The sequence below is a fragment of the Sphaerodactylus townsendi genome, linkage group LG03 (assembly GCF_021028975.2).
Source record: "Sphaerodactylus townsendi isolate TG3544 linkage group LG03, MPM_Stown_v2.3, whole genome shotgun sequence".
Taxonomy (NCBI): Eukaryota; Metazoa; Chordata; class Lepidosauria; order Squamata; family Sphaerodactylidae; genus Sphaerodactylus; species Sphaerodactylus townsendi.
This window is the reverse complement of record NC_059427.1, coordinates 139150352-139162659: the sequence shown is the minus strand read 5'-3', so window position 1 is coordinate 139162659 and position 12308 is coordinate 139150352. Positions and strand designations below refer to the sequence as shown.

Sequence of the window (12308 nt, the reverse complement as noted above, 5' to 3'; positions counted from 1 at the left end):
AGAGTTTGCATTTGTTCAAAGGGAGGGGAAATGGTGCCCGGGGCAAAACCTGATCTAGGCATCCTCCCCCCCATTACCTGAGGTGGCAGCAGTCCTGGACAGCCTGTCCTGGGCAGTCCGAGGGGCACCCCATGGTGGCCCTGCCAGGCTGCACATGACATGAACGGTGGCTGCCCGGGTCGTTTGTTCCCAGGCGGCACCATAGAAGCTCAGCCTCTGCATTTATACCTCCTTTCTCTCCTGTAACAAGACTCAAGGCAGCTTACGAATGCTTTTCCATTCCTCACCCCACAAGACACCTTGTGAGCTAGGTGAGGTTGAGAGAGTTCTGAGAGGACTGTGAGTACCCCAAGGTCACCCAGCAGGCTTCATGTGGAGGAGTGGAAGGAAACCTAGTTCACCAGATAACAGTCCACCACTCACGTGGAGGAAGAGTAGACTCCACCACTCTTAACCACTACACAATGCTGGCTCTCATGTGTTTACCAGCCCTCACTTGATCCTCGCCCAGAGTATCATCTCATCCCAAATCAAACCCTGGTTTGCCTCAGCTTTAGTGTTGTGGAAGGTGTCTCAGCAGAGGTGTCACTTTTCTGTCTACAGGAAAACCTTTGGGAAGGCACTGCCTCGTTCCCTCATAACCATGATTGACTCAGAATCTCCTAACACATTGTGATGGGCCCCAGTCTCACCTGGTAGCCACTTTGTGGTGATGACCACTACCTGTTCTGAGAATTCCAGTAAAAACCACAGGTTGGACTATCACCCCACAGATTGGAAACCCTTGGTCTGTTCTGACTCAAGACCATTGTCCCAGGCTTGCAACCCTTTAGCTAATGATGCAAGAGGTTGTGGGGCCTTCTTCCTATCAAGCACCTCTGGTGGTGGCAGAGGCATAGCTCCAAGGGGACAGGGGGCATGACACATTGGGGCGCCCCTGTGGGGGTGTGGCAAGGGCGGTCCAGGGATGTGGGGGGGCGTTCCGGGGCGGAGGACCAGGCACTTTCCCCCCTTGCTATGCCTCTGGGTGGCAGTCCATTTCCTTCTAGAACACAAATCACAATACCTCTAATGACCCTAGGCTGGCATGATCTTGTCATCTCAGAAGCTAAGCAGTATCAGCCCTGATTAGTACTTGGATGGGAGACTTTCCAGGAAGACCAGCGTTGTGATGCAGAGGCCAGCAATGGCAAACCATCTGTGAACGTCAGTGTCACCGTAAGTCAGCTGCTACTTGATGGCAAAACACAACAACAACTTCAGGGATGCCTCACATCGGCACTTTTTTTCTTGGGCACAACCAGTGCAATGGATATCTAGTCTCAACTCCAGATGGGCAGGTATGTTCTCCTGTAGCAGCGAAATAAAACTGGAGTCACCATCAATGGTCAACTGACTTTCTTTTTTGCACCTCATTCTCAGACTTCGTTTTTGTATTTTGTACCAGAAAAATCGAGACGACCTTAAGGAGCTACTGACCCCTTACAAAGGGACAGCTCTTTTCTTTTTGGCCCAGACAGGAGTGGGACAGAGAAACCAAAGGGCCTGTCTCTGCCCATTATATTGTCAAGTGTGCTCATGCTACCTGTCGTGTGTATGCCTACACATGTCAAGTGCTGTGGGGACAAGTCGGTGTTTGTACCCAAGACTGACCCGCTGCTGGCTCGCCCGAATGGCCCGCAGTCCTCATTCACGGATGCACTCTGTTCGAAACCCACCTTGGTCCTGCCCAGAGGTGGGATCCAACCAGTTCTCTAGAGAAGTGGTTACTAATTTTTTCTGAGTGCCGAGAAGGGGTTACTAAAGCAACTTCCCTGCCCAATAGGGACTGGAGGTGCTTGTGTGCGGCGGCGCCACTGTTTGAATCCCACCACCATCGGAACCTGTTATTAAAAATTTTGGATCCCACCACTGGTTCTGCCTGAGGGGCAAATGGGGCCAAATCTTGGAGGGTGAAGCGACCTGCTCCCTGGCCGGGCGCCCCAGGCTTTGCAAGAGCCACGGAAGGAACCCAACAGACACACACACAGACACAGACACAGACACACACACACACACACACACACACACACACACACACGATCTGCTGCCACCAGCCTCCGTTCCTCATGAATGATGGCGGGAAATGGCCAGGAACTCCTCGCTCAGCGCGTGAGGGTAGAGGCGGCAGGCGCGGGACTTTGGCAGCAGTTCAGAGCCGATCAGCCGAGCCTCCGTCTAAAAGGCAGCTGCGGGGCGGGGACGCGCGCGCGTGTGCGGGGGAGGTCGGGCGCGCGCGCAGCCCCCCCCCTCACAGATGTTGGCAGCCTCCGCCGCTCGTGCCACCCTGCGAAGCCCAGGCTGGGTCCCGTCCCCCCGCCCGTCCCCGCCAGCCGCCTCCTCTTCCTGCCGCCCCTGCGCGCCGAGCCCCCCGGCCGAGCCCCGGCACCCCCGCGGGCGAGCCCAGCTGGGCCCTGAGGCCGTGCGGGGCGCGATGCGTTCCTGCGGCGCCTCCGCCCGCGCCTGAGCCAGGCAGGCAGGCGCGGATCCCCCCCCCCCCCCCCCCGCCACTGCCGCCGCCGCCGCCGCGCCCGGGCCTGGCTCGCCACCAGGGGAGGCTGCATGTGCTTGGCGGGCAGGCTCGCTCGTTCAGTCGTGCCGCTGCCCGCTCGCCGGCCACGCTCGCCTGGCTCTGAGTCCCGCCGGCGGCGGCGGCGGCGACTGCCGGATCCCCCTCCCGCGGCATTGCCGCCGCACTCCCGGGCACCTTCGGGGCGCCTACCTCGCCCGCAGCCGGCCAGCTCCCCGCCTGCCGCCCACCTGCCGGACGCTGGCCCTGCTCGCAGGTTTGGATCCGCGTCTGCGGAGGGGGCGGGGGGAGGGAGAAGGGCAGCTGGGAGCCCCAGGACAGGAGGGGGCGCCCCGAGGGGGAGGGCTGCCTCTTGGCCCATGCAGGGGCTCTTGGAGGGGGGGATCTGGGGGGGGGGGTCGTCCGGGGAGTCACGCTTCTCCGGGCTCTTCCCCCCGCAGAGCAGCGCCTCCGTCCCAGTCGCAGCCCTGACCATGATGGACCTGAAGGTGGACGACGAGGAGGTGGAGAACGGGCAGCCGGTTAGCCTGGAGGCGTTCGCCAGCAGCTCCACGCTCCACGGCCTGTCGCACATCTTCTCCTACGAGCGCCTCTCGATCAAGCGCATCTTCTGGACCCTCTGCTTCCTGGGCTCCTTCGCCTTGCTGGTCTTCGTGTGCAACGAGAGGATCCAGTACTACTTCCGCTACCCCCACGTCACCAAGCTGGACGAGGTGGCCACCAACCGCATGACCTTCCCCGCCGTCACCTTCTGCAACCTCAATGAGTTTCGCTTCAGCCGGGTGACCAAGAATGACCTGTACCACGCCGGCGAGCTGCTGGCCCTGCTTAATAACAGGTGGGTCGGGGCAGGGGGCTCAGGAGAAGGAGCTCCTTGGGCCAGGGAGTATGGAGCCACACCTCCCAAGCCCCATTGGGGATTGGCATGCAACAGTTGGCACATTCAGTGGGCAGGGGGACCCCAGGTGTGACAAGTTCTTAACCCACATGTGTGGCTGTTACACTGAGAGATTCGCTACTCTGAGTAACACTGAGAGCCAGGATGCCGTAGTGGTTAGGAGGAGTAGTTCAATTCCTCTCTCCTCCACATGAAGTTTGCTGGGTGACCAGCCTTCCAGGAACAGTTCTCTCAGAGCTCTCTCATCCCCACCTACCTCTCAAGGTGTCTGTTGAAGGGAAGGGAAGGTGATTGTAAGCTGCTTGGAGACTCCTTAAAGGCAGAGAAAAGTGGAGTATAAAAACCAACTTCTTATATTCACTGTGCACTGAAACATGCTACCTCTAGAGTTCTTCTAATACGGTATGCTAATGCACGCAGACATATCGGGCCACATGTATGGCTCTGCAAGCCATGCTTGTACCATGCTTGCATACCTGCATGTCACACTAAAGATACTATGGAAAACAATGCATGTAGTTCCCTACTCATGGTGTGTGTTTTTGCAAATGCTGTACACATGGAAACAGCACCCATGTGCTACCTTACTCCTGTCATGTGTCATATGTGGCACTATTCACCCCTTTTCTCATCATGGTCTGCATGTGACATCCTACATGTCCTCCTTTCCCACACAATAGCTAGAGCTCTTCTTGCCTCTCTGACTATTTGCTTTAGATCAGGCGGCTACCCATTCTTCACTGCCTGCCTACAGAACAGTATAATCTCATCCACTTCATTAGTGCTTAACTGAGCCAGTCCCTATGGGAACAGGATGATATCTACAACTGGTCGGTCAGGGACCATCTTTCCGTGCACTGCTGTGCAGGTGGAAGCAAGAAGTTGCAGACCCAGGAACGATTGAAGCTCAGGACCATGGACAGTAACATGTAGGACTCTGGGAAGAGGTGAAAACAGGAGTCAGGCTTTCTACAGTGCTGGCTGTGCAGCAGCACTGATCCATGGGAATTCTTTGCCTTCCTTGTAACAAGCTTCTGGAGGACAAAACTGCTCTTCGCTTGTTTCAGTAAGTGCTGTTAAGTGCTCGGGTGTATGAACCCTCAGAACCCCCCCCCCCCCCCCCAAATCCACTGCATCTACTGCCCTCTGCTGCAGGCAATTGCAACTCCTCAGGAATGTGCCACGGTCCTATTGTATTCTTAAGGAGGGGGTGTGGAATGGTGGAGTCAGACTTTCCAGGGAAGTTTGCATGGGTTTCTAAGACATATTGCTTGTCTTAGAAACTGGAAAGTAGAAGGCTTATTCTGAATGGCATAAGCCAAATCTGTTATATAATTTATCCCCCCATTCCAGAACTAAAAATAGCCAAAAATTTAGGCCATTAAAGGCTGAAGTTACAAGATGTCCCTTTTAAAACAAAGGGGTCCCTTTGTTTTAAAGGGCAGCTGCAAAATGCCCCCATTCCATACAGTGGGGGTCCATGTTTTGGAACAGAAAGGCATAAGAAGAGTTTTGCTGGAGTGTACAAAAGTTCTGCTTTCCGATACCAGCAGTAGCTTTGCGTAGTTTTAGGGAGAATACCTAATGGGAGGGGAAAATAGAGGGTTATAAATGTTTGCAGATAGGAAGTAGATGGAGAAAATATTTCTCCTGGACTTGTCCACTGACACTGACTGGCAGTAGATTCACAGCAGGCAAAGGAAATGATGTCTTCTCACAGCACATAAATAATTTATGGAATCCACTGTAAGCAGGTGGAGTGGTCCTGACCAAAAGTTTAGATGACTTAAAAGAAGTCATGGCACACTCATGGAGGATAGTCCCAGCAACAACCATTAGCTACAATTGTTCAACAGAACCTCCCAGTACCAAGGCAGTATACCTTTGACCACCAGATGTTGGAGGCATGGGAGGAGGCCCCATTTTTTGTCCTTTGTACCCTGCTTCTGGACTTTCTAAGAGCATCTCTTTGGTTCCAGCCATACTAGGAAACAAGATGGTAGACAAAATGGATTCTGTCTGATTGAGCTTTTCTTGTGCTCTGGTGTTAATTTCTGGCTGTTTACTCTGCCTCAGGCTCCTTGAGGTCTTAGCGGTTTTGTAGCCAATCCTGGTTGCTAGTAGCTGGTAAGGTTCAGCTTTCTTGAATCTTTGCAATTTCTTATTTACAAAGTGCCATTGATGTGCATGGCACTGTACAGAGCATAGAAAGAATGGCTTTTGTTCCAAGAAACTTACCATATAAACAATCACAGGGGAAACAATAAATCAAAGATGAAGTGGAAATAAATGTTGGAGGTATTTCTGTGCCTTGTTCTTAGGTTTTATTTTCGTAAGAGATGGGCCAGGGGTGGGGATGGGGCTAATAGCTTGTTCATGCCAAAGCTCTATAAGTATGTTTTGAGGAGGGGAATATGAAAGAGGAGGAAATCACCCTTCCCTTTGTAACCACTGCTTGTAGGAAGGGTCACAGGAGAAGTGAGCATCTAGAACAGCCTGTCTTCACCAGCGGCTGACACTGATCTAATATTGTTCACCATGAGCAAAAAGTGCTGTCTTTTGATAAATCTTGGTTTCTGTGCATGATATCTTCACAATTTCCTGTTTTTGAGTTTCATGATTCTGAAGGTTTTGCATTAAACCCAGAATGAAGAGTTCCTAAACTCCTCATAATTGCCAGCAGTGCTTGCCTACTCCAGTGGCTCTGGTCATGTTCCTCTGTTGACACAATGGTATTGCCGTACCTCACTGCATACATTCATGCAAGCAGTCCAAATTGTGATAAAATATCTGATTCAGAATGCTACATACACTTAATCACATTTATGCAAAATGTGAGCTTGCACCAGCCTTGCCAAAGGACTTAATTTATTCAGAGAATCAAAATTAAGGTTTCTTGATGGAGAATGTGATGCATATTTATTTCTGAGCACCAATGAACAGCCTTAAGCTTCTCTGAAAATAGTATTATTTATTCACGTTGGCTGTTGTAGTTTAAGTACTGGTTTCTCTGCACCTTAAGGGTTGCTGTAAGTTTGAGCTGAGATAGTAGACCCATAGTCCAGAATCTTGGTTCTGGGAGTCAGGTGATCCCAAAGAGCCAATCCACTACTGCTGACTGACATAAACCTCCCATATATGTGGTATTCCCTTACTCTGGGCAAACATTGCTCAGGGAGACCTCCAGGCGATGCTTGTTCAAGGTACTTGTCAGCTCTTGCATTTGAGCACTTGACAACTTATTTATAACATTTATTGACTATTTTTCTTTTTTTAAAAGAAAAGCCCAAAGCAATGCAAGATGCTCACTATAGACATCTTTCAGTGACAAATGCTAGAATGCTCAACTTCACCTTGCTAGAAGGCACAGTACTAAATCCGAAGATTTCCAAGAATTGTATCGTAATAACAAAGGAAGCTCAGCTGTGTGTCATTATTACCAATTCAGGAGCTCCGAGGGCTGATTCAGATATTACCTTGGCAAATGACACCGGCTGCTGGGAAGAGTAAGAACAGTATCACCCGCCCATCTGCATATTCCTGATTTCCACATGTCATGGGAGTGATGTGGTCTTTTCAATGGGGTGAGGCTGTGTTTGGCATGCCAAAGGTCTCAAGTTCAGTCCCCACCATCTCCAGTTAAAAGGGTCAAGCAGCATTGTGATGTTTAACAACCTGTGGGGTATCTGCCAGAGGGACATGGGTGGTCACATGTCCCTGGGCGCCATGTCGGGGGGGGGGGCGCACAATCACCCCGCCCCCTGCTGCCAGCCTCTCCAGGGAAGTGCCCCAGGCCGTGGCCTTCTGGCCGCATTCTCCCAGACTGTGGCAAGGCCCAGGGAGGTGCTCTGGCCAGGCAATGCCTCACAACCTACCAGTCTCTCCGGGGAAGCGCCCTGGGCCATGACTGTCTGGCCACATTCTCCTGGGTCATGACAAGGCTCGGGAGAGGTACCCCAGCCGTTGCTGGCCCCCACAACTGCAACACAGCTGCTGGCTCCGCCTGGCCCTGCCTGCCCCTCGATAATCCTTCTGTGAAGAGGCCAGCAGCAGTGGGGGGGGGGGGCAGTGACAGCCAGGGCACCTCCCCCGGGATCTTGCCATGGCCTGGGAGAATGCTGGTGGGGTGCGTGTGTGTGTGGGAGCAGGTGTTGCCCCAAGCGCCATTTTTACCCAGTACGCCTATGTTAACAACCTCTACCAGAAACCATGGAGAGTGGCAGTCAACTTTAGCAGACCGTAGTGGAGATGATAAACTAAGGTTCTAACACTGTAAGGCAGCTTCATGGGGTTCTTATGTTGCATAGGTAATGTTAGGATTACTCCAGAGGTTCAGTACATCAGAACAGAATTGGGTCAGTGCCATGTAATATCCATGGCAGGAAGTCTAACAATTGTGTATTATTAGAGGTATTCCACTTCTGGGATTAAATCATTACATTTTACAAGATGAGTTCTACAATGTATATAAATTAATGAAATAGGCATATATTTGTTTTGTGTGAGAGTCAACATGGTATAGTGGTTACAATGTCCGACTACAGATGTGGAAGATGAATGTTTAATTCTCCATAAAGCTCACTGAACTTCAGGCCAATCTCTCTCTCTCTCTCTCTCTCTCTCTGTCTGTCTAATCTACATCACAGGGTCGTTGTGGTGGAAGGCCACTAAGCCATTTAGGGTCCCATTGTATTCAGTGTAAAGTTTAAATAAACAAAATAGGCATCAATGTATTGACCGATAATAAGGCTTTCCACGGCGAGGAATCCCTTGGAGCTGCTTGTATGGTTTCAGGCACAACATGGCCGTGTTCTAGCAGCATTCTCTCCTGACGTTTCGCCTGCATCTGTGGCTGGCAGATCCCCTGAAGATGCCAGCCACAGATGCAGGCGAAACGTCAGGAGAGAATGCTGCTAAAACACGGCCATACAGCCCGGAAACCACACAGCACCCAAAATAGGCATCTTTTTCTTCTGGTCAAGAATTAAACAAGGTCCTGAGTCCCAATCTTTGGAAATACTGGTCAGTGCCCTCTCTTGGCTTTCTGATATTTCATCAAGCACTGTCACATAGTATCAGGTCTATGTTTGTACCTTAAACTTAGAAAGCTTTGTGTAAAAACAGAAATAAAATTATCAGGAGGCCATACATAGTGTATTAAAAAAACCCACATCACTACAGTAGCTTCTCTTGTTTCCAGTGCAGCACATCAAAATAAAACAGAAGAGAAAGGATGTCTATATGGGATCAATGGTCATGGCTTTCAGATACTCTGCATCTGAAGTCACTGTCCAAGCTGCTGTTCAAAGAACCCTATCCACTATGTGGACTAGCAGAGAATCAGTATGGACATTAGTATCTGAACCAGTACAGTCTGTCCCTTTCCCACTTACAACAATTAATAACCATGCAGAGTCTTTAGTGAGACAGTATTGTATAGTGGTTGTAGTGCGTTCCAATGCCCACTATCCATGAAGTTCAGTGAAAGACCATGGCTTGGATCTATCATTTTCTAGTGCATGGAGAGGGGATTTTCACCTGTTCTACTCTGAAGCAAAGCAGAAGCTGCACTTGGGAGGAGGCATTTTGAGCTGTCATGGGAGGGAAGAGCCAGGGAAGTCATCCTTTGCATTCAGAAGTCCCTTCTGTTTGTGGAAATCCTCTGATGAATACAAGCAAGGATGTAGGTAAGGGGGGGGTTCATGGGTTCAACCCCCCCATTACATGTCTGAAGCACCCCCCCTGCCACGCCCCCAAACCCACCCCATAAAAAATCTATAGCTACGTCACTGAATACAAGACAATGGACTGCTTGCTATTTCTTCATGTCAGGCTTTTGAGGATAAAAGGGGTGCTGCTCAAACCTCCATGAAGAAAGGGTGTGGTTAAAAAGGATAATAAATTTTCATTGCTATTAAAAAAAGAGGCACAGTTGCGTATTGAAGCATAAAGCTTTGAAGAAGGTGTGTGCATGTGGTATGCTTAAACAGTTTGAAGTCTGCTGAGTGAATGTAAGGTCACTACATGCATATTCTCACTCCGAACATTCCCAAAGGGCCAAATGATATATCATGGGTGGGGGAGAGATCTGTGTATATTCATTCTGCCCTACACAGGTGAGTGAGGGGAGATTTCACACCTCCCCCTTCCTACTGCATTCTTTTTAAAGCATTTTTCTCTGGCCCACTCTGATTCCTAAAATGATGTGGCCTGGAAGAAAAATGCTTAAAGCAGTGTGACACACAGTGAGTGAAGGAGGGGAATTACACACGGATCATTCCCGTCGTGTCAGTTGTGGCATGTGTAATAAAAGCAAGGGAATGGCAGATTTCCTCTTTTGAAAAAAACGTTTCTAGTCTCACGAGCTGAACAATGGTAAAACCTGTAATGGCTTCAGCATGTGCCGAAGCTGCCAGTTTGAGTTAAAGTGTAACCACAGGCTCTGCAAATTCCTGGCTTCATTCATGCAGCAGTACAGCATGCTTGCTTACCATCTAGGGTGTCTAAATACCAGGTTCTCATTGCACAAATTGCTGCCTCCTGCAGATCCCCACACCAGTTGAGATCTTATTGGACTTGGGATGCCTTTGGGTCACACTCCATAAAGCTTCTGAAAATACCTCACTCAGCTAAATCATAGCTTTGGGGCCCAAGCATATGCGGATGACACACAGCTCGTGTTCACGATGGAGGGCCACCCGTCTTCGGCCCCTGAGGCTCTCCAGCGTTGTTTGGATACTGTTGCTGGTTGGTTGAGTGCAAGTTGGCTGAAATTAAATCCTACAAAGACGGAGGTCCTGTGGCTGGGTCAGGGAGAGTGTCTGGTGTCCTTTGGCCTGACTACGCTGCATGGTGAGGCCATCATCAGTCTTTATTTGTTAGCCATAGGCCTTTTAAATTACATGATAGATTGACAAATTAAAACAGAAACCATATTAAAACGCATGGTGAGGCTTTACAGCTAGCCTCATCTGCCAAAAGCCTGGGGGTGATTCTGGACCCAGTACTATCAATGGAGGCCCAGGTCACCCGAACGACTCAGACTGCTTTTTTCCCCATCTATGACAGGCACAGCAATTGGCCCCGTATATCTCCCCCACCCTGATCTAGCCACTGTGATTCATGCAATGGTCACCTCCAGGCTAGACTACTGTAACGTGCTCTACGTGGGCTTGCCTTTAGCCATGATCTGGAAATTGAAACTCATACAGAACACAGCAACCAGGCTTCTTAGGGGAGCATCGAGCAGGGACCAGATTACCCCGGTCCTATACCATCTGCACTGGCTTCCGATCAAGTTCCGGGTCATGTTTAAAGTGTTGGTCTTGACCTTCAAAGCCATTCACGGCCTCGAACCTGCGTACCTGCTAAACCGCCTCTCCCTATATCACCCCGTTAGACTCCTCCATTCATTGAAGGAGGACCTTCTGGTGATCCCTGGCCCTAAAGCTATTAGGCTGGCCTCTACAAGGGCCAGGGCTTTTACAGCCCTGGCCCCCACCTGGTGAAACAGGCTTCCAAGGGAGATCAGGGCCCTGTGGGACCTGCAGAGTTTTTGCAGGGCATGTAAGATGGACCTGTTCCGCCAGACATTTGGCCAGCCTGGTTAAATCCACCCTGTCATTTCATTTGGACTCCCGTGGGCATAAAGGTGGGGATGGGGGAGGGATGAAACACCATCTGACACTATATGTTTCCTGGTTTTATTATTGATAATAAGTTGTTTTATGTTATGTTTTTATTACTGTTTTTATTACTGTTGTTCACCGCCCTGAGCCCCTAGGGGGAGGGCGGACTAGAAATTTAATTTAACAGCAGCAGCAGCACCACCAGCACCACCACCAGCAGCAGCAAACAACAACAACAACAACAACAACAACAACAACAACAACAACAACAACAACAACAACAACAACAACAACAATAATAACAATAACAATAACAATAATAATAATAATAATAATAATAATAATAATAATAATAATAATAATAATAATAATAATAATAATAATAATAATAATAATAATAATAATAATAATAATAATAATAATAGACACCAGAGATTATGGTGCTGGCTCTGTAGGCTGGGGCCAACTCAGCTTGAGGGTACAAGGAGTCTTTTTCCCCCAAGAGACTAAACTGTGAATTTTCTTCAGGTACGAGATCCCAGATACCCAGATGGCTGATGAGAAGCAGGTTGAGATCTTGCAGGAGAAGGCAAATTTCCGCAACTTCAAGCCGAAACCCTTCAGCATGCTGGAGTTTTCTGACCGGGCTGGGCATGACATCCGGGAAATGCTGCTTTCCTGCTTGTTTCGTGGGGAGCCATGTGCCCCAGAAGACTTCAAAGTGGTGAGTGGATGTTTTGTGCCTTTGCCTCCTAGAACTGGGGGATGCCATATGTGCTTGGCTGGTGTCATACTGCCTCACCCTGTTGGGTGTCCAGGAAAAGGAATCTAAGTTATGCTCAAAGGTTATGGTTGGCTTTGCTGAGGAGAAATGAAGTGGCTGACAGGCTATTATGCTGACTGTTTTGTGTCTATTCTGCAATGAATTATATTGAGGTGCACCTTTGGGAACTCGAGTTGGTGAGAAGGCTACCAAAGCCTCCCTCAGATCTTGTTGACAAAATAAGTTTATCCTGAGATAACAAACCCTTGATCTTGCTTCAACCTTTTTTTTTTACACTTTTAGTGAGATGAACCAGAGGCCAAAGTGAGTCATTGATTAAAGGATCATGTAAAAACAGCAAGCTATCTTTGATGAGTGGAGGTCACGGTTGCCTCAAGAGACACAGTGACTTGTGAAGGACTCAAAACAGAGTCTGCAAGAGAATATAGC

The 12308-nt window shown here is 49.6% G+C and overlaps 1 protein-coding gene across 1 annotated transcript in view; it reads left to right on the top strand.

Annotated features, from left to right (window-relative positions):
• The first annotated feature begins 2645 nt into the window (after window positions 1–2645).
• ASIC1 (acid sensing ion channel subunit 1) overlaps window positions 2646–12308 on the top strand; it is a 220642-nt gene continuing 210979 nt past the window's right edge. Inside the window, exons 1-3 of the mRNA XM_048489898.1 lie at window positions 2646–2825; window positions 3010–3407; window positions 11624–11819. Coding sequence (XP_048345855.1) covers window positions 3043–3407; window positions 11624–11819 — 561 coding nt within the window. The 5' untranslated portion in view covers window positions 2646–2825; window positions 3010–3042. The remainder of the gene's footprint in view (window positions 2826–3009; window positions 3408–11623; window positions 11820–12308) is intronic.